This window comes from Rhineura floridana, chromosome 7, assembly GCF_030035675.1.
Source record: "Rhineura floridana isolate rRhiFlo1 chromosome 7, rRhiFlo1.hap2, whole genome shotgun sequence".
Lineage (NCBI taxonomy): Eukaryota > Metazoa > Chordata > Lepidosauria > Squamata > Rhineuridae > Rhineura > Rhineura floridana.
In genome coordinates this window covers 45,933,371-45,961,083 of record NC_084486.1, presented here as the reverse complement: position 1 = coordinate 45,961,083, position 27,713 = coordinate 45,933,371, and the positions used below count along the sequence as shown (strand labels likewise).

At 41.1% G+C, this 27,713-nt stretch overlaps 1 protein-coding gene across 8 annotated transcripts in view; it reads right to left on the bottom strand.

Moving 5' to 3' along the window:
- Positions 1 to 4,566, bottom strand: part of STAMBPL1 (STAM binding protein like 1) — a 34,040-nt gene extending 29,474 nt beyond the window's left edge. For 2 of the 8 annotated variants that reach the window (XM_061635417.1, XM_061635423.1), the window contains exon 1: positions 4,052 to 4,558. In XM_061635417.1, the coding sequence (XP_061491401.1) occupies positions 4,052 to 4,054 (3 nt within the window). In that variant the 5' untranslated portion in view covers positions 4,055 to 4,558. Of the gene's footprint in view, positions 1 to 4,051 lie in introns of all 8 variants that reach the window. The other 6 variants (XM_061635416.1, XM_061635420.1, XR_009763972.1 and 3 more) reach the window with 5 other exon arrangements.
- Positions 4,567 to 27,713: the final 23,147 nt, after the last annotated feature.

The window sequence follows — 27,713 nt, the reverse complement described above, 5'->3', positions numbered from 1 at the left end:
TTTCCATCTTGAGTTATGGTGAAATGCTCAACTACAGCTGACTTCATGGGAAGCTTCTTTGACATTTTGAATTTATATTTTAAAAAATTTGTCAATCAAAATTTATTCTGAAGCCGGAGTTGGTACATTTCTACTGACTCCGACTGACTCCACCCAAAATTGCTTCCGACTCCGACTCCATGACTGCGACTCTACAGCCCTGATCAAAACCCAACATTATTAACTACAGTACTAATACACACTGGCTACCAATAGTTACTGACATTTTGTGTACATCATGTTAAACCAGGGGCCACCAACATAGTGCACATGGGCACACATGCACCCACAGAAGCCTGCCCTGGTGCCCACAGGGTCCTCCCCTGTTCCCCCACTCAAATTAGGCTTGTCTGTCACAGTAGAATTATGTTGCTTGGTTACAGTGTGTATGGGGGGCCCACAACAGTTTTTCTGGCTTGAAAATGTGCTCACACGCCCCAAAAGATTTGTGAACTCAGTGTTAAACCACAGCTTAGCATGATATATGCACACAACCAGTAACAAGCCACAGTGAACCTTGGCCTTGCACATTCCACCTCCTCTCCTTCCATGTGTCCAAGAGGAGAAGTTCTGAAGCATTTGCTTTTGCTTAACCTCAGCTTGCTGTACAGTCTGGACTGGGACTATTGTTTGTCTTAGCTGTGATTAAACAAACCTCAGTAACTATGTGTGAAGTTGGGTTGAAACTAGCAATTGTTAATGTTAGCCACACTTTGCTGGTCTGACCAACATGACAAACCATGGTTAAACAAAAGTTTCCAAATCCATTCCTGTGGCTGATGGGAAGAAGATTGAGGAGTGGGGAGTGTGCAAGTCCAAAGCTCACTGTGGTTCATTCCTGCTCATGCATGTCAAGCTATACTATGGTTTAGCACTGGAATGAAAAACGCTTTTTAGTCCAAGGGACACGTTCCCTCATGGTCAACCTTCCAAGAGCCACAGGCAAACAGTGGGTGGGGTAAGAGATGCGACTCCTAGTTTTGTACAGTAGAATTCCAGCAACATTCCTCGAGTCACACAAGCAAGGTGCATTATACAGTTCAAGGACACATTCCAGTCAGGCAAAAGCCCTTGAGGAAGGCATGAGTCAGAGACAGTGAGGTGTGGTGTGTGGCCAGATAGAGGGGCCTTGTGAGCCATATTTGGCCTCTAGGCCAGAGGTTCCTATCCTAGTTTAGTTTCGTTTGACATGCAAATGTAGCCTTTATGTGTATTTTCAATTTTTTAATTAAAGTTAAGTGCATAAATTATTTGCGTTAGCTTAAACACATATTGAAGCATTCAAATGCACAAGATTTTTTAAACCAAGTTCACCATGTAACCGCTGCCTAGATACATGCATGTTCTGCAGCATCTTTCCCATGCACTGTTGCCCATTTTTGCATGTAACTAACCACCCAACAGATGGTCAAACTGTAACACTTGCTAGCACAGATCACCTGCTCAGAAGGGTTTGGAGGCCTAAATCCCAGTTCCTCTTCCTCATAATGGGTAACACAGGAAGTAAAGAGAAGATGAATTCTGCCCACCTCCTTCAAATGAACGTTCCATGCTTTGTATAGTTGCTAATCCAATGTCAAGAATTATACACAGCCCTGGAGTACTAAATGCAGAAATCAAAAGTCAGGAAAGATGCATAATGCATTACTTTGTATGCATGATTTCAATCCAGCAGAGAATGCATACATTGTACCACCCTTGCTAAATTGGAAATATATGTGATAAATCCAGAATTAATTCTGTCATCTACCATTTAGTAGATTAAAGGTTTTCTATAGCCAGTTAGAAAATAGACCCAATCCAGACACAGATAGCTACATTTAAGTTCCACTGAAATCAATGGGACAAGTCACCAGGCTAGGGAGAAGATGCTGTGCTATTGCCACCAGCAAACTGAGTACTATGCGTATATTATTGCAACAGTGCAAAGTTGCTTCCGATTGTAGTGACATGCTAAATGTCTGTCTGTGCTGAATTTAGCACATGCCTGCAGCAGTCACATATCTCTCACTAGCTAATCCACTACAGGCTGAGTATTTTCTAGGAATGGCAGCATGCCGAGGGGGTTGTGTGACTCAGCCTTCCGTCACATCCTAAACTCCATCAAATTCACTAAACTCATATTCTCAAATACACTGATTCACTGTGTGAATTGGCCCCAGGCCCCAATGAAATAAGGTTATGTTTTGGGTGAACACATTTAGAACTGGAATATAATTTTGTTATAATCTTAAAGCACTGAACATAAGCATATTTATTGAAAATAAACTAATACAGTTAAAACATTCAGCTTTATATATCTAATGAAATAGGTGACAACAACAAACAAAACAAACCCTATATATATAATTATTTAAAGGAAACGCTTTTATCACTATAACAGAAGCTTATGACTTCTGTAACTGTAGCTGCCTGGCAACATCCTTTGCGGCCTAGGATTTCATGGCATCAATCAACTTGGGCTTCTGAATTCCTCAAGTGATGATCTGCCTCAAGAACTGATTCACTCTTACATTCATATCAGTCTCATTAATCACTAATCATGTGACTTATCCTGCTTTGTGGGATCCTGTCCAGAAATGCTACAATTTTATGTAGTATTTTAAAATGAAATCACTTATAAATTTACTAGGCATATTTATATTAATTGCAATCTAGGGCTTGGTTTAGGTTAATGTTTATCTATCCGAGGACAATCCAAGATTCTAGACAGTGCCATTACACAAAATTGTTACTCCTTCCTTACTTTCTTCAGACATTTATTTTTTGCATTCTGACAATGCTATTTATACATACCATTTCAAAAGTGACTATTAGAACAAGAGGAATTACCAGGCCAAAATGTACTCTTTATACTGTAAAGTTTTCAGTGCATATCGCTCTTCAATTTACAGTTGTAACTAACTGAGAATTGAATCTGGTGTTAATCCTGATTTTAATATTCCCAAAATAAAGCACCATATAACAAAATACAGCAGCAAAATCTAACACCATGATAAATTATGAGGGCCTTATTCTACACTCACAAGAGAAGAAAAGCTTATCTTCTTGGTGCAACTATATTTATTATCTTGACTGTTTTCTGCTTAAAAATACGTTTGCATTGCATTCAAGGCCATTCTTGATGCAAACTACAAGTCCTTTTGAGATCAATAACACAGCTGTGAAACTGCTGAAGGCAGGCAAAGAGAAAACAGCACCCCTGAAAATGAAGAACTGAGATACAGTAAATCGCCAGTACAAGTACCACTTATTAGTTCAGGCAAGGGATAGCAAATCCTTATATGGCTGGATTTGCCCAGTGGGACAATCAAGGGATTTGTGGAGGAGCCTGTTCTACGCAGCTGCGCTGTTTTGAAAAGCGGGGCGGGGACGGAGAAAAAGAGAAAGAGATCCATAATGTTGTTTCTGAAATGAATACTGCCTTCCAAGGAGCAATATCACTTTAAATACAAATGGCATCTGGCAACAACAACTGCAGAGCAGCTTGCGTTCTGTCTCGTTTTCTAGATCACAAAACCCAACAGCACCTTTCCCTCACAGCTCGTTTCCAAGTAGCAATACTCTAAGAAAGATAACATAATGGCAAGGGAAATACTTGCCGCAGCCAGAGAGCACATCTTGTTTCCCTGGCTTCAGACGCCTGGTCTTTTATGATCTGGCTGCTGCACCAATCCCAGAATTTAGGGAATTTTTTTAAAAAAGGTTTCTGCCTGCCCTCGCCGTGCACGCTCTAAAACGCAGTTTGTTCTGCCCCTTACAAAACACAAAAAAGGTCCCTAGAGCATAGCACCCTGCCTCCAGCAATTGGGGGGGGCAGATGGTTTTAGGATGCGCACAAACTCAACAGGACACGAAGGAGGAAGCCGCCCACTGGGTGTTGTTCCATATGTCCTGTTCCATCCCCATTCCTCAAGACGGCATCTCTATGCAGCAAAGCCAACCCTGTTTCTCTCACACACCCAGAAAAGAGATACAAAGAAAGGGCGGCAGTGCTCTGAGCCACGCTTACCATAAAGCCATTCCTGCACGGGCTGCCTGAAGTGGCGTCGATGCGGGGAGGCTGCCCGCTGGGGGGCTTTTGCTTGAACTAGCGGCTGCAGCGGCTGCTGCTGCCGCCACAAGAACAAACAATGAGAGGGCCGAACTTGGCCCAGCAGCAACCACACGCTGCTCGCCTCGCCTAATATGCGACAAGCCGGTGGGGGGCGGCGCGGGCTAATATCTCTTCACGCGAGCCGCGCTCTCCACCAAAATGCCGCCAGCCCACCGAGGGCTCCAGTCGCTAAGGGAAGCTTTCGTTTCTCCCCTCAGCAAGACAGCGGGCTGAGGCCGCGCGCGCGCTCACATTAACGCCACGTGGGTGGGGCAAAAAGGCAGCCGCCGCCACCTCGAGGGAAATGTAATGAAAGGCCGGGTAGAGTGGAACAGCACTGAGCGAGCGAGCGCAGCATCACCTCGCTGTCCTTCCCCGCCTAGATCGAATGGGCCGGAGGCTGCCTCAGCCAGAAGCTGGTAGCCTGATGGTTACCTCAGACTAACGACAGGAACAGCAGTAGCTCACTAGTATTTAGAGTACTTAGGTCCCAAGATCAATGCCTGGCAGGTAGGGCGGGAAAACCACTTGCCTGAAATCCGGGACAGCTGCTGCCAGTCAGTGTAGATATTACTACGCTACATGGACCAATTGACTGGCTCAGTTTAAAGCAGCTTTCTGTACTTTTCTTTTTGGAGGGCACGTGTGCTCTCCTGCCCAAAAGCCAAGAACACCTGATAATAAAATGTTGCCACTCTGACACACACTGTGTTCTTTGCACAGTGCAGCTCCCCCATATTTTGGTGTGGCTTTGCTTTGACACAGAAGGCTGACTCAATGCTATAAGAAGGCCAAGGGTCTCGTTTAACGGAGGAAGCCAGACCATTGGTCAATCTAGCCCAGTACTGACTGGCAGCTGCTCTTCAGGGTGTCAAGCAAGGACTCTTTCCCAGTCCTGCATTCTGACACCAGGGATTGAACCTGGCCCCTTTTGCAAGTACCTGGCAAACTTTAGCCTGAGCTATTTGTTTTTCATTTATTTAATTAAAAAATATGTGCAGTAACTTCTAACCATTGCTATCATTCAGTATTAATTATCATTATTAAAATATTTCAAATAGTCAATAGCTTGAAACAGCAGGTCCCCTCCAAAAGAATCTCGTGACACTTTTGGCAGAGGTTGGCCACTCTTGACCTAACCCACATATCAAGCATCCTGGTTCATGTGCCTGCAGCAACAGTGTAGCTGAAGGCATACTTGAAGAGGTAAGAATGTAAAGGTTTGGGAAACATTTACCACTTCCCAGAATGGTAGAATAAGACCAGAATCCTGCATGTGGCCAAATTCTCCTACATGCAGTGCATCTTCATGATGCAGTCATGTGGGACGACCTGGCTTATCCACTGCTACAGCCATCAGTTTTGCAGTAATGCTCATATAGTGGCAGATTGAAGAAGTGCAACCACTACTATGGAAATTACTGTCTGCTAGAGACACCACATTCACATCAAACCACTGAGCCTGCTTTATATGGGTCCTGATTCATATGTATAGATGTATCTCTGGGGCACTGAATTATCTTTTTGATCATGTGACCTTCGACTCCAGCATACTCCAATCCTCCTGCAACTCCCCATTCCTTCCCTAACTACCACTTAGGCAGTATTTTTGCTGGCTAAGCTTCTTTGAAATCCTGTTCCCCACTGCAGTGAGAAAAGTCACCTCACTGAGGGTAGAGACGCATGTACTGTTCTGCCAGTTCCAGTGCGTCTCTACCTCTCTTTTCTGAAAACAGGAGCACATGACATTAGTCAAGCCCTGCCCTTCTCTGTAAAACCTGGTGGGATCAGCTTGAGTGCTTTTAAGAAAAAATGCTTACAAGAGATTTCACAACTGATTGGCAGATCAATCCATTCCTCCTCCAGGTATGGCCAGTGGAAACACTTTGCTGTAGGCAATTAGTGTGCTCATACCGTGACTGTAAATAGTGGTGGCTAGAACAATGTCTGCATACACATGGTGTTTTATTCTAGAATCAATGGAGACTGAATACTTGCTTTTTTATGTAGTCCACACACAAACTAGATCTATTGCATTTTTTCTTTTGCCCCTGAAAAGTACTTCTTGCCAAATTGGTTTAAGCTCATTGCAAATTGCAGGGTAGTGTAGAATGAGTGTGTCCACACCTGCCCGATGATATTGTGGGTGGACATATACCACTTCCTTCTTCATAGACCTGGGGCAAGTGTAGGGAGGAAAAGCAATGGATAACCAAATCAAGGGGAGAGATTTCAAATGCATATCCAGTAACTACGTTCAGCCTTGTGGATGGCAGGATCTAGAATCTATCTGGATTGAAAGCAGTGTGTGGAAGATGAGTACAATTCCATGCTGAGAAAAATTACGTCTTTGTTCTACAAATGGGTATGTACTAGGGATGGGTGAGAACTTCGATTCAAGTATGCATTTCAACCTGAATCAGTAGTGTAGTGGCAAATTCAGAAGTGCAGAATCCCTTCATGACAGTCATAGCCACACCCCTCTCATCTTTTTTTTTGCTGGTGAGTTGAGAATGAGGTCCTTGTTAATAACTTCTTTCACAACAGACATCCCTAGGAACCAATAAGCATGAAATGGGAGTGTACTAGCTACTGAGGAGAGTCTTCTCAGTGACTGACTTACCTCCTTTCACTCTGATTGGACAAAGAAGCATGTTAGAAAACTTTTCTCAGTGGCCAGCACATCCTCTTTTCATGCGGATTGGCTCCTAGGATGCTAGAGACATAGGAACCCTGCTCCTAAAAAAGTAAGGGGTCTAAGACCACCTGAGACCCTGGACGACTACACCCCTGACCTGAATCTATCAAATTTGCACTTTCTGAAAAACCAAAACACAGCCATCCTTTGAAATTTGCACTCATTTTAATTTTGCAATGCTGTTTGCTAACCAATGATTACAAAAATGCATATGATTGGAGAAAGTGTGCATAAAATGCATCTATGGGTGAAAATAACATACAAAAATGCATTATATGATGAGAAATTGCTTGCAAAAATGTGTACATTAGTCAAACTACCTACAAAAATGTGTTTATCAGAAGACATACCCACTAAAATGCTGGAGAATTTTCATGAGGTTTTTTTATTTAAAAATTTGCAACTTTTTACAGAAATGTGGAGGACTGGATTTAAGATTGGAAAAGTGAGAAACAAAGAACGGAAACTGAGATCTTTCCATTCCTGGTATGTACACACAGCCATCGTAGCCACTGGAGCTGATTCTCTGGTAGGAGGTCAATTAATGTAGGGGGAAAGGAATGTTTATTTGTTTAAACTTGAAGTGTCTATAGTTAACATGAACAAATTAATCATCCCTCAATGAATTTGTAAAAAAACACCCTAACATGCACAGTTACATTTGTCAGGTCTCATCAATGCAAGCATTTGGCAAAAGGTAGCTTATTACAGTATCCATTCATTCATTATAAAAAGTAGCCTCCAGGATAATACCCTTCCAAGGTTTGTATGGCTCACTGGCAGCACCATGTTATTCCACAGGTGTCATCATGGTTGTAGTTCTAATAGAAGAAGTGAACAGATAACAGTTTATTTTTTAAAGTATTCATAATCTGCTTAATATGCTATTTTAAACTAGAGTTCATTTTTTAATTATATTTGTTTATACTTATTCATTTATGTATTATATGCTTTTATTTTTGATAGGTTTTTAATTGTATGTGTCTTTTATCTGGAAGCCATATGTTTTACTCATTTCCAAACTAGAGTAACATCGCAATTACAGCTGTCCCCCATATCGTTTGATGAAAATTTAATTGATTTGTCTTTAACCATACCTCGTACAGGGATGACACAGAAGTACCGCACAAAATAGTTCTGCAACCACAAGTTTCCGCTAATTCTTTTACTTCAGAAGAGCTTCTACTTATTGGCTCTTTTAGTTCCCTACCCGAAACAGAACAGAATGAGATTCTGGACAGATTAGATCGCCTAAAAATCCACCTTATTTCCCTTAAATCACATTGTTCCCCCCATTTCACAAAAGAATGTCCTAAATATTGTGCCCCCTTAGAACCAATCATACAGATTTTAAAACCAAACCCTACTGATAACCAAAAGAGATATTGTGACAACGACAAGAACTTAACAGATAAAGTCTTCTCCTCCCCTTTGGTGGAAGACCTCATCCCGGATAATCTATTTAATCTCAGGCGATCTCTAAAATAGCAGTACCTCTAGTAATAACCTCCACAATATCTCCAACGAAAAATGGGTGCATAGCGCCCTCTTGTCCTTTTGATGAGATTCACTATACATGACCTCTTACCATCTTATCCTGGAATATAAATGGCTGGGAGAACAAATGTCAGGACAAAGACTTTATTGAATTTTTAAATTCCTTTACAATTGTGTGCCTGCAGGAAACATGGGCATTGTTTCCGTTAACCATGAATTTGCATGGCTATTTCTCTTTTTTTACCCCGGCAAAATAATCTTCAGCAAAGGGTCGTCCTAGTGGGGGTCTTACAAACTTCATTTCAAAGTCATGGAACCTATTGATTGATACAATCCCATCATCTCTTCCTAATAACATTTTAGTCCTTAGGATAAAGGGCCCATGGACTGAGCCCCTGATATGCATCAATGCTTATTTTCCACCTAGCATAAATACAGTCGTTGATGCTCTTAATCTATGGGACAAGATGGAAGAAACTATATCCCACTTGGAGACTAAGTTTCCAAATGACAGAATGCTCATATGTGGGGATTTGAATGCCAGAATAGGCAATTCCTGGCCTTATAATTCAGTCTCCACTAATCACGATCCATTAACACGGGATACTTACCAGCATAAAAGCTTGCAAGATATAAAGTCAAACACTCAGGGTTTAAAGCTAATTGAATTAACTGCGTTACATTCTCTGGAAATCCTAAATGGCTCCCAATTCGATTCCTCAATGGGTGCTTTTACCTATTGGTCAGTACATGGAGCTAGTCTCATTGACTACATCTTAGCGTCCCATAAGATCCTAGATGGTGTTTCTGACTTTACAGTAGAACCCCGAACCGAGAGTGACCATTTTCCTCTCCTCCTAAGGCTAAAATCTCGCATCAATCGAAATACGCTCTCTTCCTTTTCTTATTCCACTCAAATAGTTGAGAAAAGAGTTCCATGGTCAGTGCTGACCAAATCCATCTGTGATTCCCTGTTTAAGAGTATCACACTTCAAATAATACGCCAGTTAGTTCTTGATGGTACTCAAGACCCTATAAATGCCTTTCAATTCATTCTCCTTAATCTTAGACCTTACCTAACTCGATACAATAAGGGCCGTATCAATAAGATCAATACACATTCATGGTACGACCAGGATTGCAGAGCAGCAAAAAGAAACCTTAAATCTTCATTTTTGCTTTTTTTGAAATTTTCCTCACAACAAACCTTTTCCGTCTTTAAAACAAATAAGGCAACTTATAGAAGCCTTTTAAAAAATAAAAAAGCAGAGCATGGAGAACAGTCTTGGCAACGCCTACTTAAAGCACTCTCATCAAATCAAGATCGCCTATTTTGGCAACTTGTCAAATCGGGGTCCTCTTCTACTAACCTTTCCCATGCAGCGCAGATTCCGCTAATCGTTTGGCGTTCTTACTTTATTAAGAACTTTATTCTTTAACCACATCCTATAATAACATCCCACTTAATCTGAATAATATGATCATATTATCTTGGCCTCCAGTAACAGTGAAAGAAGTAAAAAACTTTAATTGACTCGTTGAAAAACGGAAAAGCCCCAGGTGGGGATTTTCTCCCGCCTGAAATCTTTAAACAATATTCCGATTGGTGGGCCCCAATACTGGCATGTTTATTCACCAAAATCAATGATTCAGGGGTAATTCCAGAAGGATGGGTAAATAATATCATCATCCCTATATATAAAAAGGTGATCCCTCTGTTCCTTCAAATTATAGACCTATTAGCCTATTGAATGTAGCTTCTAAGTTATATAGTAAATTTCTTCTTAATAAGTTAAATGACTGGGTTGAATTCCATCAAATACTCCATCCTGAACAAATTGGCTTTCAAAAAGGGTGTTCACCAATGGACCACTGCCTGACCCTTAATTTTTTAGCGAGACAGAGCATTGCAGGTCCTACAAAACACTTATATGCGGCTTTTGTAGATCTAGCCACAGCTTTCGACTCGGTTGATAGGAACCTTTTATGGTCGAAGCTGAATGATCTAAATATTGACCCACACCTACTTTACCTCATCAGAGCTCTCCATACTAACACTCAGGCCTATGTGAGAGAAGGTCGCTCAGGAGCTTTATCAGAACCAATTATGATAGAGAAAGGAATTAAACAAGGCTGTCTGTTAGCCCCCCTTCTCTTTAATCTATTTCTGAATAATATAATACCAGCCTTATCTGGCCTGCAATTCTATCCACCATCAATTGGCCGTAGAAAAGTATCAACTCTACTCTATGCAGATGATATGGTTCTCCTCTCCTTATTCCCTCTCGGCCTTCGGAGACTATTAAGCAGTTTACAATCATTCTGCTCCAAAGAAAATCTAAAAATCAACTATGAGAAAACAAACATACTAGTTTTTGGTAAGAAATACAAAGGTCATCGTTGGCGGATGGCAGACACTCAGCTTGTTCAGACTCGGGTCTATAAATATCTGGGAATTTTTTTCTCGGATACCCTGTCATGGAACCGTCATTTACAATATATTAAATCTTTAGCCGCTAAAACAATAGGAGCGATTTTGAAATTCTATCGCACCTCTGGAGGAAATCAGATTTTGCCAGTCCTGAAAATTTTCAAAGCCAAAGTGATACCTCAGATTTCATTTGGAGCTACGCTTTGGGGATGGGATAATAAGAATATAATGCCATTAGAATCTATACAAAATGATTTTCTTAGGCGTATACTGTGTCTGCCTAAAGGTACATCAGCTGCCATGTTACGATCAGAGACTGGTCTTTCCTCGCTCACTGCTCGTATACATTTCATCCTTATGAAGTTTTTGAAATCTTTAGAGGACCCCCAGGATAAAATACTTTTGAAGCTCTGTATTGACCACCCTTTGGCCATTAAACTATGGAAAAGCAATTTAGCGGATTTGACCCACAATTATCACATCTCTTTAGGGGATTTTAAATTGCTTCCAAACAATATTCGTCTTCGCGAAGCTATAGTTCTCCATTCCCAGAAAGTCAACAGATTATTTCTCATCAATTCGAAGGTTGCCCCTTGGTATTGGAGTTTTAAGTCAGACCATCAGTGTTCACTCTATCTTACATCCCCTCTCCCACTGGCCCTGAGACGTGCGTTTACCGCATTACGTTTTTTCTCCTTGTCCAACGCCGACAGAGAGGGGCGGTTCTCTGACATTCCCAAAGATCAAAGGTTATGCATTTGTGGTTCTCTTGTGCCGGAAGACCTCCCCCATATACTGTTTTTTTGTCCAATTTACAATCACCCCCGCCATCGATTCCTTAGGAATTGGCTCGATTAGTATCGGCTGATTCCAACAGAGGACAAAATAAAAATCTTAATGTCCGACTTTAATCCTGACGTCACCTATACTGTCTCGTTGTTTACCTTAGCCGCCTGTAATTTAAGAGACAATTTTAAAAGAGTTCAATCGACCAATATCTTACTCTTAGATAGTAATTGAGATATCCTATAAATAATTTTAAATCATTTTATCAGGACCTCATTGATTTTAATGATCTTAATGACTGTTGTACTCTGTTCAAGTTGTTGTAAAATTATTTGATTGTATTTGTAAACAGGATGGTTATGCTTAACTTTCCATGTTACTTTTCTTTTTATTTTAATGCTGATGGCCTTCGGCCTTGCGATTAATAAATACTGAAGGGCTAAAAGGGCTAATAGTAGAAGTGAACAGATAACAGTTTATTTTTTAAAGTATTCATAATCTGCTTAATATGCTATTTTAAACTAGAGTTCATTTTTTAATTATATTTGTTTATACTTATTCATTTATGTATTATATGCTTTTATTTTTGATAGGTTTTTAATCGTATGTTTCTTTTATCTGGAAGCCGCCGTGAGTTCCAATTTGGAAAAACGGCGGGGTATAAATAAAGTTAATAAATAAATTAATACTTAAATTTCTTAAGTGGTTGCCATCTATAGCATTATTTGATGTACTTACACACAATGCTTTGTAGTGAGGTTGGAAAATGACTCCTGCAATTCTAGAATCACTTGTTCCACATTTAACATATTAAACTGGAGAACTATGGATCTTTACAGCTTAACTCCTCAGGTCTGCAACTCTGCACATTGTTGTAGGTTTTAAACTGTTTTTAATGGTGTATTTTGTGTTGTGACCCGCCCTGCGACCTACTGGTGAAGGGTGGGGAATAAATTTAATAATAATACAGTAACCTATGCAAGGTAAGTGGGAGTACATTGCCTTGTTGAGCTGAACAAGCTGAAATAAATTAGAAAAATGTCCAGGGCTGTCCAGATGGACCACAAACCCCATGATTCCTGAAGTGTAGCAGCTTTTAGCTTGCTTGTAATGGGGTGTGATGTTTCAGTTTTGAAAACAAAACCCTTTCTGACTACTTTAGTGAACAAAGGAAAGCAGATATAGGGAATGGTGAACTCATATTGCCACAATCTGTTGAATTATTTTTTTACACTTTCAGACCAACAGAAAACAAAACTAACTTCAGTTGTATAAGGGAGCATGCCAGGCTTTCAGGAACAGAACCGAAGCCTGGGGCATTTACTTCTGCTTTTCATCCTTTGAGCTACTCTGAAGGCAAAGGCAATGTGGGTGCAATCCAGTTTACAAAATACAGCTTGTCCAGAGCCAGTTTAGATATGTACAAACCTTTCTTTGTCCTACTCAACACTAAATATCAGAGACAAGGCAATTTCAAAATGGCCGAACTCTATAGATTTCAGATCTAGCATAGAATGGAAGCAAGTATGAACTTTTCTGTTCCTGCGTTAGTTGGACAGTTACATTAGTTTTGCAGAGACTGGAAAGTCACACTTGGCTGGACAGCTCCCAGTGAACTATAAATCCCACGCAGCATTGTCCATAGCAACCCCACAGTTTACAAACATATTACAATGGAAGAAGCTGCAGACCTCAGTTAGAAGCATACTGCCAACCTTTTACCCACATTCAATTCGCTAACCACACAGTTTTTATAATAGACCAACATTCTTACATATAAATGTATACTTCCCTAATATAACTTATACTGTTTTTCCACATCCCCCCCACCCTTTTCTAAACAAATGGAATACTGCTATTCTTTCAGGGATACAATGTACAATACAAGGGCAACTTCCAATTTAAGTGTAAGAGAAATCTTATCTAGATAACACATCAGCATTAGTGCTGTGTTTACCAGAGATATGTTTTAAAATCAAACTCTTGCAGAATCCATGACCACCTTTGTCATGTGATGACCCCGTACATATGGTCTTAATTGGTCCAGTACTCATACAATTTCTCCTGATACGGAAAAAAAAAGTTATTTAACAAGGCTTCTGCCAGTACAAGCATCTCTATGTAAACTAAAGAAACTGCCTAAGGATATCTACTTGCCTACCCCATGGGGGTCAGTAGAAATTCCGTCCATTTCTGGTGAGTTTTGGGAAAGGACCAATTATATGGATATATCCCTATTTGACAGAATGGTGCCCTATAAATGTCAAGGGACTGAGAGGAGCATTCATCTTTTGGCTACACTTCCCCTTAACACCTTTTTTTCCCCTGGAGGTGGGATTAAATAAATGTATCCGTTTTTCACAGTTACAAATATATAGCCAGGTCATTACATGTCAAAAGTACAAGCCGCTCAGTGTGTATTTGACACTTATGAATGGGTTATTTTAGTTTGACAATAAGGAACCTCTTTCTCCAGCAATGACTCCTATTTTCCCAGAAATTATTCTTTGGTTCCTTCTGAACTTGTTATTTCTGAATCACCAGCATCCTGTCTTAGATACTGCATTTTTTTAAAAATACGCTTAACACCTTTTTTTTTTTAACCAAAGTTAAACCCCTGTTCCAGTTCCATATCAATATGAGTGTTTGCAACTTCTACCTTTCAACAATGTCTGTTTCTTTTCCATCAGTTAGAATTTCTTTGCCCTCACTGTCTTCCACAGTGGAAGTGCTGTGTTTACTCAAAGGTTGGTTCCTTATACCAGAGCTTGGAAAAGTTACTTTTTGAACTACAACTCCCATCAGCCCCAGCCAGCATGGCCACTGGATTGGGCTGATGGGAGTTGTAGTTCAAAAAAGTAACTTTTCCAAGCTCTGCCTTATACCACTTTTATTTGAGTCAGAGGGCTCATCCAGACGACTGCAAAATGTGTGACACGCCCGCTATGCGTGTTCATTATTTTTTGGTCATCCAAATGACATCTCGCACTGTTACGCATTTTCGCGGGTTAAATCCGCTCCTTGCAATACCGGCAAAAATGCAATTTGCTGTTTAAAATCGGGAATCATCTGCTGTGCCTTCAGGAGTTAGGATGCAATACCGCAGACTTTACAGCTGATGGGCGGTTCTTGGGCGTTTCCCCTTGCCCCTTCTCCTCATTCCAACCAATCACGTATCTACACTTTTGTGCATGTGCAAGAATAAGCCCGGGAAAATTGAACCAATCATCGCAATGGTGGGGTGTTGGGGGGGTGTCTGCAACTACTGTGCAGATGCATTTTATTTTTTGCCAGCCTGCAAACTGGGTGGCTGCTCTGGGTGAAATCTGCAATGCACAGCAAGTGAGAAAGTGGGAATGGTCGGTTTCAGCCTGCCTCCAGAAAGCTTTGTCAATTTCATTGTACTTGCTGGGGGTTTTGCTTCAAATCAGAAAAGCATACATTCCTTAAGTGTAATATTGCAAACGCAAACAAGAAAAGGGCTTCTGGTCAGTTTCAGGCCTGCTCTGGAAAGCTTTATCAATTTCATTCTCCTGGGAAGGAAAGGGAGAAGGAGGGGGGGTGACACGTTTCTTGCTTTTTGGGAGAAATAAGTGCAATTGCCAGCATGTGTATCTCCTTAAATATCAATAAAGGCAGAAAAGCATACATTCATTTAAGCATAATATCGCAAATACAAACAAGGCAGGCGTGAAACCGACCAGCAGCCTTTCCTTCCGAGGCGAGAACTCCTTTACAGCCATATTGTGCTTCATTGCAAAGGGGGAGAGGAGCATACATATTTTTTTGCTGACCAATTGGTTGATAGGGGGAGGTTTTAGAGGCGGAGCTTGGAAAAAGTGGAAAGAATGTAGGGGTCTTACCGCTGCGTGTGCGGGTGCAAAAAAGCATTTTTTTTTAATTGGGAAAGAGCGAACTAAAAGGCAAAGTGAGGACTATCAGATGACAAGCCGAATATGGAAACCGTGGATTATCCCGCTCCGTTTGGATAAGCCCATAGACCCCATGGTCTAGGTCAGCCTTTCCCAACTAGTGGGCCACCAGATGTTGCTGGACCACAATTCCCATCTTTCCTGACCATTGGCAATGCTGGCTGAGGCTGATGGGAGTTGTGGTCCAACAACATCTGGTGGCCCACTAGTTGGGAAAGGCTGGTCTAGGTATTACTCTGTTGGAATGCCGATGTTTATGCTGAGCTATCATACTGACATTCAGCCTCCAGCTGAAACAACCTCTCTTCCAAAAACCTCTGGGTCATACCTCTGCTCTTATGTAAGTTCTATGTTTCTCCACAACCTCAAACATCATAGTCTTTCTTTGCACAAGAGTTGCACACAGGTTGCCTTTTTGGTTGCCTTTTTCTGCACCTTTTCCAGCTCTGCAATGTCTCTTTACAAATGTGGTAACCAGAATTGTACATAATATTCTATGTGTAGTCACATAGTAGATTTGAATAAAGGCATGACAAGGTTGGCTGTTGTTGTTGTTATATAATATGGAATTTACCCCTTCCACAATTGCCATACACTGGGTTGCCATTTTCAATTTGCTATATCCACCACAATCTCGGGATCCCTTTTTTGATCTGTCACCACCAATTCTGACCTAATCAGTATGTGCATATAGTTACTTCCTCAGCCCCCTTGTGCATCTATTTATACTTAATTACAACTGCCATTTTCACACCCATTCTCCAAGTTTGGAGCTCCTCGCAATCTCTTTTTGTTCTTGCCACCCTGAATAATTTGGTGTCATTAGCCAACTTAGCCACCTCCCTGCTCATCCCTAACCCTAGGTCGTTCATGAATCAGTTGCGTCCTTACTTGCACATGACAAAAGGTAGTCTATATACATGACACACTGCATATGCTGTGATCCATCTCTTGGAAGGAAATGCAAAGGACTGTGTATGCTTTCCATGCCTATTTCAAATCTAAACATTCCCAAATGACAAATTTTCATTTCACAGCTTCACACCAGGTGGTGATGGTTAACTTTTCTACATTTTAAACTAAAATAAGAGTTGGAGACAACTTCCCCATCTAGAAAGTTTTGCTTTCAGTCTCCATTCCTGCTTGTGGCACTACAAACAAGGAAAGGAAAATAAGGTTTTTGAAGAGATGCATTTTGTGTGGTTGCACTACATTTGCAAGATGGGAAGTATATTCCCCCTGAGAAAACATTGTGATAGTCTCAGCTCCTTGGGGATCTTCCCTGGTAGCTTTAGGTGCTAGCGTGCTGCCCAAGCCTCAAAGTAAGGAATCTGATAGCAGGATTTGTGCACCTCAGTCTTTGTGCTATCAGTGTAGCTCACAGGTTCCTCCCTCCAATCCTTACTACTCTGTAGCGGTGCACCAAATCCGCTTTTTGGCTACTCACAGACTCAACCGGCCTACGAAGAAGTACGCCCACTGGCCCTCACAAGTAGTAACAGACGCCAGAGACTTTTTTCTACCGCCCATTGGAGCAATCAAGTTCAACATCTGTCAACAAACACTACAATTGTGGATTGGGCTCTGAATCACAAGGATTATTCTCCTGAAGAACTTATACTCTTGAATTCATATGGCAGTTTACCCCAAATTGAACAGATGGAAATTGTCAATAGACTACTTCATCTTATTCAAAAATTAACAAAGGAGTATTCCAAGACAAAAGGTACTAACCACTCGCATTGCATTCCCACAGACTTAGAGGATCCCACTTACTCGACATCCTCCAACTTAGAAAATCAATCCTTATCGCAACCTTCAACACCAAACAATAATAATGGCCTTCCAACTTCTATTGGGAAGACCTGTCCATCCTACCCTCAGTATAGCAAAACAACATCAAGCCCTTCGGCACCTGTGTCAAGTCCTACCTGGCTTGAGATACGCCTACTACAACCAACAGAATTGGGCACCCCGGATAAAACTCGAAAGACCAAATTCGACTCTTCAAGGGAAACAGCACGATCCACTTGAGTCATCTCAAATGTCAGTGTGTTATCTCCACTTGTGAAAATTATCACTCCATGTCCATGACAACGGCAAAATACATCAATTAATGCAAACAACCCAGTGCCTATTCCAAGTCCTTGCAATGAGCCCAATACACTGAACCTGCTGTCCTCGAAGTCCTCATTGTCCGTATTATCCTGGAATATAGCAGGCTGGAAAAATAAAATGGCAGATCCGTCATTTCTACAGTTCTTACAATCTTTCAATATTATTCTTCTGCAGGAAACATGGCTTACCTCTGAAGAGACTATTAGACTGAAGGGCTTCAAATCATGGTGGAAACTTGCAACAAAATCAGCTCTAAAAGGCCGAGGGAGAGGTGGTATGGCAATCTTGGTCGCTACCCACCTCACTGGCCATATAATAGAGCTAAATGTAGAGGCCCTGGTTTGCGCTTTAGCTTTGGGTCTGAGGATCCCTGGCCTCCCGCCCTTCATTTGTCTAAACATCTATATTCCCCCGTTAAATTCTTTTCAACTAGAGTCCCCTTGGATCTCGCTGGAATCTTATATGGAATCGCTCCAAGTCAGATACCCCTTTTATGAACTCCTTCTTGGTGGCGATTTTAATGCCAGGATGGGAGCAAATTTCCCCAAGGCCGATGACAACTCTAGGGAGCTATGTGAGGACTTTTTTCCTTTGAATAGATCTACTAGAGATCTCACATTCAATAAATATGGGCAAGCTTTATATCAATTAATACAAAAATTTCAGTTGACTTGCCTGAATGGATCCTCTTTGGACCTCTCTCAAGGTAATTTTACATATTTAGCAAGAGCCGGGGCCAGTTTAGTAGATTACTTCATAGGCTCCCAACTACTAATAAATAGGACCAAGCATTTGCAAGTACTCTCGAGACCAGAAAGCGACCATCTCCCCTTAAAGTTAACCTTTATGAGCCCCTGCAATAGTAACGTGATCCCCACAAAGACTTCGGATATTGATCCGCAGCCTGGATATAAACGTTTAAGGTGGTCACAGGAGATAGGAATAAGGGCCCATAATATGTTGCTAGCAAGCCCCTTCCCTACTTTGAGCCATATGGCTATAACAACCTCCCAGGACTGCATTAGAGCATACAAATTTATAATAGCTGAACTTAGCCCCCGAATGACAGCCATAACAGTCGTTCCAGCGTCCTTACACTCTAGAACTTGGTTCAACAAAGAATGCAGGACTTCAAAGAAACATCTTATTAATTTGATTAAACTATTCCGAGGAAATAATAACCCTAACACTTTCCATCAGCTAATAACACAAAGAAGAGCCTATAAAACATTACTCAAAACTAAAAAACAACTTTTCTACCAAGCAAACTGGAAGACTCTTGCAAAAGCTGCCCTAGCAAAGAATGAGTCAGAATTTTGGAGACTCTTGAAGGGGAATTTAGAGCCAGCGACTTACACATCCATCCCCCCTATAGTACAAGAAGAGTGGGTGGCCCATTTCTCCACGATTTTTGGCTGTCTATTACCCCCAAGCCCTGTGGAGATAGCCAAAGAATTGGCTGACCTTCCACTCTGGCCACCAATAACTTCCGAGGAAGTCGGTGAGCTTATATCCTCACTGAAAAAAGGGAAAGCCCCCGGGGAAGATATGTTACCCCCAGATTTCATGTTACAAGATTCTTCATGGTGGGCGCCTCTACTTGCTGCACTTTTTACTTACATAAACAACACCGGCAGCATCCCGCAGGGCTGGTTAACTAGTATAGTGGTCCCAATTCTTAAAAAAGGTGATCCGACTAAACCAGCAAATTATCACCCCATAAGCCTCCTTAACGTAACATCGAAGCTGTATAGCCGATTGCTTCTAAACAAGCTAAAGGATTGGGACCAGTCCAACTCAGTCATATGTGAAGAACAAGCGGGCTTCAGACCCAGTAGGAGTACAGTCAACCAGATTTATACTCTATACCACCTTATGAAAAAAACAAGAGCTAAAGTTTATCCATCCTTATATCTAGCTTTTGTTGACTTCTCTGCGGCCTTTGATTCAGTAGACAGAGAGCTTCTCTGGCAAAAACTGGCAAAAACAAACATAGACAAAAGGGTATATTGGCTGATTAGGGCCCTTTACCAATCTAATGTGGCCCGGGTGCGACAAGGGAACAATGGCTCCTTGTCAACTAAAATTCCAGTCCAAAAGGGTGTCAAGCAAGGCTGTCTATTGGCTCCCTTTCTATTCAACTTCTTCATAAATGATATTGTGGGAGCACTATCTTCGCCATCCTTTCCCCCCCCTGCTATTGGAAACAAAAAGATTGCCACGCTCCTATATGCGGATGATGTGGTTCTATGCTCCTTAACAAAAATCGGGCTTAGGCATATGATCCGCAAATTGGAAGAATATTGTGACTCCCAGAATTTGAAAATTAACCAAACTAAATCTAAAATCATGATTTGTGGGAAATTTATGAAAGCAAAGACCAGCTGGCCTCTAAATGGAGCCCCAATAGATCAAGTTTCAATCTTCAAATATCTTGGCATCCAATTGTCCAATAGTCTTTCTTGGACCCCACAAATTAAAGCAGCATCTCTTGTTGGTACCAGAACACCGGGCTCAGCTAAAAAGTTTGTTTTCACTCACGGGGGACAACAAATTCCCCCAATGCTAAAAATAATGAAAACAAAAATATTGCCTAAAATATTATATGGGGTTGAACTATGGGGAACCACTGCCAGAATTAAATTAGAGGCTATCCAAAATGCCTTTATGAGGCAAATACTAGGACTCCCTCAGGGAACTCCAGCCGCCCACCTCAGAGCCGAATTGGGACTGCCCTCAATAGCAGCTCGCATTGACCTAGCCTACTTGAGATATAGGCTACGTCTCTTCAACATGGACGATACAATTCTTGCCAAACAATGTTGGCAAGAACAAATGCAGTCTGCAAATGAGGCTACAGAATGGCAGATGATACTGTCTAAATATGACCTCTCTCCATCAAATTTGCTAGAGTTAAATAACATTGCCCTTCGAAAACGGATTTTTGATTACGATGCTGCCCAGGACCGTGCTTCTATAGAGATGGCCCCCTTTTCAAGATGGTACCCTTATATCAAATTAAATCATTTCATGTCAAGTTATTTAGAAGTTCTGGATAGAGCACCCATTAGAAGAGCATTTTCAACCCTTCGCTTTCAAGTAATGCCCACAGCCTACCTAGAAGGGCGATTCCTCGGTATTCCAGCTGTCCACCGTCATTGTATTTATGGCTGTAAGGCCATTGAGGATATTGTGCATTATTTACTGTATTGCCCACTTTATGATGACCCCAGACATAAATTTCTATCCCCAGTTTTAAACTTTTTACACTCCTCTTCTGCTAGAGAAATGATAATTGCTCTCCTAGTCGACAACTCAAACCTAGTGACTACCGCTACCGCTAATTTTGCATTAGCGGCCCAAAAATTGAGAAAGTCCTTTGTGTCAGGGATGTCAGCCAACTCAAAATCAATACAAGATGTTCTGACTCATGAAATGTCTTTTTAAAATGTTTGTCTGTACTTTGCACATGGCTTATGGCTAAGTTTGCAATAAAGTTTTACTACTAGTAGTAGTATGGTATGGTACTACTCTGTAGTGCCACCCTGACAATGACTGAAAGGTGTACTACAGGTCCTTTCAGGTGATCTGGAGAGCCAATATAAGACCAGTTAAGCTAACAGCTGTCTTTCAGGATGGCTTGACAGTCTGAGCAATTTCATAGTTAGAGTAATTGTCTAATTACTCCTGAAGCTGTGTCCTCTTTGTTTCTTTAGAATGATTTCTATACCATCCTTTGCACAAATCAAAGTGTGGTTTACAACAGACAAACAGATAAAAAACCATAAAAGAATACAACCCTTTCAAAACACATAACAAATCACTACAGAACATTCACTAATAAGCAAAAAATCTTTGCAGTTTAAGAACTTACCTATACGTTTAAGAATGTACCTGCCAACAGATATTTCTATCAAAATTTTAAAAGCAGGGAAATTGGGCAGCTATAGTGAATGCACCAGGGGAGCAGGAGATCTGACCTCCTCTCTAATAAGATATTGTACTGCTCTACAGATTTGTAAGCTGGTATAGCACAGTGGGGAGGAGAGCCTGGCTAGGAGTCCAGAGTCTGTGAGTTCAAGTCCTGGCTTGTGTCTCCTGGGTGTAAAGGGCCAGCTAAAGATCATCCCTACAGTGAGTGGCTCAGGGGTACATGTCCTGCCACCTGTGCAGCTGTGGGCAAGCTGCATATTCCCAAGGAGCCCAGTTGCCACTCAGCTGGCAGTTGCAGACAAGGAAGGGGCTGGCTTGTGCAGCTGTGGCAAGCTGAGCAGGCCCTAGCTAGCTGGGGAGGACTAGCCTCAGAGGGAGGCAATGGTAAACCCCCTCTGAATACCACTTATCATGAAAACCCTATTCATAGGGTAGCCATATGTTGGGATCGACTTGAGGGCAGTCCATTTCCATTTACAAATTTGTAAAAATGCAAACAATTTGGGTTGGTGTTTCACAGTCGAATCCACATCCTGTAGCTTGGAAGACTGTATGCTGGATTATATGAGATCCATGCTCTTGTGGCTGTATAATTTACTAATAGCAGCAGCAGCAGTTTCTGTTTCCTAGAACTGCTGCCTTTCCAAACTGCCTACCAGAATAATTTTAGGTCACATGCTTGTGACCCTTTGGAGCTTTGGTTGCTGCCTTTGGCATTTGTCTTCATGCTTGTCATCACCCCTTTCACTGCCCTGGGCTATGCAAGTCTCCTCTTTGCCCTTGGACTTGCAACCAGCACCTCTAGAGACCCTGAAAACTGACTACTTCGGTCCTGACCTTCTGGGTCCCCCTGACACTCAGTCTATGGTTCATACTCTGATGAACTCAGCATTGAGATGATCAGTTCATTAAAATCTGTCTAAACCTCTTTGCCTAAGCTACCTGGAATTGCTTGAATAGCAATGGATAGGTGCTGCTGAAAAGAATTGCTGATAGATGTATGAACTTGGTCACTCTACATTTTCCTATGATTGAGACTGGAATGGCAGGAGGGCACTAAAGTGACCTTACTTTGGGAACTGGGTACACAGGGGTGTGCTTACTGCTGCATCCCCATAATGCTTGCTTGCTAGTACACGTTTAAATAAGTACTTCAGAGTGGGCAGGCTTCTAAATGACTGGTGGAGCAGGTTATGTCAATTTTAAAAGTAAAAGATTCTTGTCAACACACTAACCTCTTAAAGTGAAACAGGAGACAACAGCCTGTTTTAGGCTGTGCACTATACGTTTAAAGCACATGACATCCCCCAAAGAATTCTGGGAGCTGTAGTTTATCCCTCATGGGGCTACAATTCTGAGAACCTTTAACAAACTACAGTCCCTAGGATTCTTTGGAAGAAGTCATGCATGTTTAGCCTTTAGAAGACTGAGGGGAGATATGATAGGACTGTTAAGTACTTGAAAGGTTGTCACACAGAGGACGGCCAGGATCTCTTCTCTAACATCCCAGAGTGCAGGACGCTGAATAATGGGCTGAAATTACAGGAAGCCAGATTTCAACTGAACATCAGGAAAAACGTCCTAACTGATAGGGTGGTACTACAATGGAACCAATTACCTAGGGAGGTGGTGGGCTCTCCAACACTGGAGGCATTCAAGAGGCAGCTGGACAGCCATCTGTCGGGTATGCTTTAAGTTGGATTCCTGCATTGAGCAGGGAGTTGGACTGTGTATCCTTATAGGCCCCTTCCAACTCTACAGTTCTATTATTCCAGATGTGCTTTAGCTGTATGCTGTGTGCGCATTTGACTGCACGTTAAATGTATCACATACAGTCACTATGCCAGTCACTCTGTTCCAAGCACGCATGGAAGGATTTTTGCTTAGATGTATTACTAGCTGGGTGGAATGAAAATGGTGCAGCATATGTAAATCACCAACCACCAAAAAAAGAAAGCTGGGGTCCTTTGAGGCAGTCATTTCATACATGGAGGCTGGCTTTGGTCTCCCTATTCAGTTTCCTTTAAAAGGGAAAGTGTGAGCAGTTGTTACTTGTATTGCTGGACTGGGTCCAGCAATTTCAACCAAGTGTCCTCCAACTGAAGATCTGCTCCTATTCACCTTTCAAACATTAAGGCTGCCTGAGTACAGCTGCATTTTATTGGTTGCAGAACTGAAACAAGTGGAGTTAGATACCTAAATCTGTATTGCATCAGGGTGTTATTTTGGGTAGGAAATCTGCTTAACAAGGAGGTTTATTTTTGAATGAACCTGGTTAGGAATACTGTGCAAGGCTAAGTATACTTATTTGTATGTTAATCTACCTGAAATCAATGGGATTTACTTTTAAGTAAACTTATACAAGACCATGCACCTAAAGTTCTAAACTTGCTTTTGCTTGAAAGTAAGTTTCAAAGCAATAAATGGGATTTAGGCCAGAATGATGTGTTATCTATCCACCTCATGTACTGGACCTATCAGCTTCTTAGGGTTAAAAACATAAGAAGAGCCTGCTAGATCAGGGCGACGGCCCATCTAGTCCAGCATCCTGTTCTCACAGTGGCCAACCAGTTGCCCATGGGAAGCCCACAAGCAGGACCCAAGTGCAGGAACACTCTTCCCTCCTGTGGTTTCCAGCAATTGGTATTCTTAAGCATACTGTCTCTGACTGTGGAGGCTGAGTATAGCCACTGTGGCTAGTAGACTTATACCCTTATCCTCCATGAATTTGTCTAATCATCTTTTAAAGCCATCCAAGCTGGTTGCCATCACTGCTTCCTGTGGGAACTACTTCCATAGTTTAACTATGCGCTGCATGAAGTACTTTCTTTTGTCTGTCCTGAATCTTTCAGCATTCAGCTTCATTGGTTGCGCACGAGTCCTTGTGTTATGAGACAGGGAGAAAAATTTCTCTCTCTCCACTCTCTCCATGCCATGCGTAATTTTATAAACTTCTGTCGTCACCTCTTACTCACCTTCTCTCTAAACTAAAAAAGCCTCAAATGCTGCACCCTTTCTTCACAGGGAAGTCGCTTCATCCCCTTGATTTTCTTGGTTACCCTTTTTTGAAACTTTTCCAGCTCTACAATATCCTGTTTGAGGTTAGGTGACCAGAACTGTACACGGTATTCCAGAAGTGGCCACACCACTGATTTATATAATGGCATTATGATATTGGTAGTTTTATTTTCAATACCTTTTCTAATGCCAGTTAAGACCCCATGAACTTCCCAGGAGGATCCCTCTGCCTGTGCAGCCTCTGAGACGGCTCCCGTCTTGGATGAAACTTTTTCAGTTTTAAATCCAGTCAGAAGGGTCTTTTTTGACTGGGGATAATTTCTTCCGGATAAGGAAGAAATGTGAGATTTCCCACACAGCTTTGTTGTGATTGTTGGAGACTGGAATTCGTCAGAATTGTCTGTGAAAGAAGGTCTTCCAGCAGCTCGGACGGAGCGAGGATTTCTAGCTAGCTCAGCTGAAAAAGTGACACTTTTTTTTTTCTTTAAAGGAAAACGGTTTAACAGGCAAGCATCCTCCTGTCTACGCTTATTATTTTCTTATATACACAGCTAAAGAGATTTGTCAGAGAATCAGCAATTAAGAAAACCTGGGTGAGCCAAAACTTTCCTTCTTTTTTACTCATGGAACTAAGGGGGAAGAAAATAAAAATAGCCTATCTTTTTTTATTGCAAAAAGCTGACATGGAAAATAGCATTATAAAGATTACAACGGATGAGGGTTTTCTTTTTGACTTATAAGACTTTGGTGTAATATATGTCTGGGACTATTTTTTCTGATCTCCTTTTTTTTTTTGACGAATCTGCTCATTTTTTCTGCTACTAGTTTTTTGGACACTGTGAACTAAAGCTGTTTTTGCACTTCTGGGCATATAAGAGATAAGGGCTGTCTAGAGTGTGACGCCAGTTGGTTTGAAAGATTAACTCCTTTGTAACTGGATAAAGAAATAAACTGCTCTTTGCTTGGGACATTGCAAATTGAAGGAGTTTTGTTCCTTTGGCTTTAAGAATGACAATTAAGAAGATCATGGATGTACAAGAAGGGACTTTATCTTTAGACATGTTTCAGAAAATAATGAATGGGATTAAGTCAATAAAACAAGAACTGAGAAATAATAGTCAAGCGTGGAGAATTGAATTTGACGAAATGAGACAGGAGCTGAAAGAAATTCAGGATTCTATGAGAAAGGAGAATAAAGATGGATCTGGAAAACCAAAAAAGGATGAAAGAGAAATTAAAGGCAAGGTTCAAACTATGGAGATTGGATTAAATATGGATATGGAAAAAAATTTGGATTTCCTGGCTGTGATGGATTCTGGAGACAAATATTACGGTTTGGAACTCAGCGCTGTCCCTGAAGGAATTGAAGAGATTGGAGATAAAGATATTATTGGTTCAAAAAAATTCCTGGACTGGAACGATTTGATGGAACTTGAAATGGAGAAAGCTAACAGAATTAATCCCTGTTTTGTGTCAATGGAAAAATCTTCAAGAGATGTGCTAGTGTATCATATAAAAAAGAGGAACAGAGATGCGGCTTTGCAACAATACTTCAGTGATATGTTCGGAACTGATGGCAAGAAAATATCTGTGAAAAAGGAAATTCTTATCAGACTCTTATTATATGACTATGACAGCAAGATTATTGGGTGCGTAAAGATGGAAGATGGAACCAATACGGATAATGGAAGAAGAGCGATTTGAAATTACTGGATTTAGTAGACTTGATGAGTTGGATTAATTGACATGTTTATCTAGAAAAAAAATTGATGGACATATATCTCAAGAATTGGAAACTTCTCTTTGACTTTTTGTGGAAGAATAAAATGATATGATGTTAATGAGATTTGTAACCAATTAAGATAACCACTGGAGGAAGGTGATTTTATAATCTATAAGATACAGGCTTGTTATATATTATAGACTTATAGCTGAACTACGACAAACCGGAAGTCAATTTTTTAATATATATTTTTTCTTTTTATTGTATTAGTTATGGATTTGTGTTTTTTCTTTTTGTATTGTTTTGGTTTTGAAAATTTGAATAAAAATTAATTGAAAAAAAAAAGACCCCATGAGCATATATGTGAAATTAAGATTTTTTGCCCCAACATGTATCAGTTTACACTTGCTCACATTGAATTTGCTAACCTTCGAAATAAAAAATGAAAAAAGTATATAGTGTCTTTGGATAGAGCCCAAAGGAAATAAACATAAGAACATAAGAAGAGCCTGCTGGATCAGGCCAGTGGCCCATCTAGTCCAGCATCCTGTTCTCACAGTGGCCAACCAGGTGCCTGGGGGAAGCCCGCAAGCAGGACCTGGGTGCAAGAACACTCTCCCCTCCTGAGGCTTCCGGCAACTGGTTTTCAGAAGCATGCTGCCTCTGACTAGGGTGGCACAGCACAGCCATCATGGCTAGTAGCCATTGATAGCCCTGTCCTCCATGAATTTGTCTAATCTTCTTTTAAAGCCATCCAAACTGGTGGCCATTACTGCATCTTGTGGAAGCAAATTCTATGGTTTAACCCTATTAATCTAAAGTACATGGTTTTGCATATGCATAGTCCCCTCCCCTCCTACTAGGGATGAAAGATCTGTGTTTCAGTTCTCTCCGTTTCTCATTTTTCCAATGTTAAATTCAGTTCTCTACACTTCTACAGTGATCTGCAATATGTTTTTTAAGAAAAGGCCTCATGAAAATTCTTCACCATTTTAGTGCAAATTTCTCCAAATGGACACATTTTTGTAGGCAGTTTTGACAAAGGTACACACTTTTGCAAGCAATTTCTCATCACTTCATGCCTTTTTGCATGTTATTTTCACATGTATTCATTTTTATGCACACTTTCCCAATATATGCATTTTTGTAAATGTTGTTTAGTTGGATTGCATCCCAAAATTCTAATAAATGAGAATTTAGGAGGATAGCTGTGTTTCAGTTCTCATATTGTTTGGGAAATTGCAAACTTGATGAATTCTGCTTGAAATGGGAACTGAATCGAAATTCTCACCCATCCCTACCTTCTACACAGTAGAGTAGTGGCAAATTCAGAAGTGCAGGGTCCCTTCATGTTAGTCACAGCCTCACCCTCACCCTTTTTTGCTGCAGCTTTGAGAATGAGATGCCTTCTTCCACACAACATATGTCCCTAGGAGCCAAAA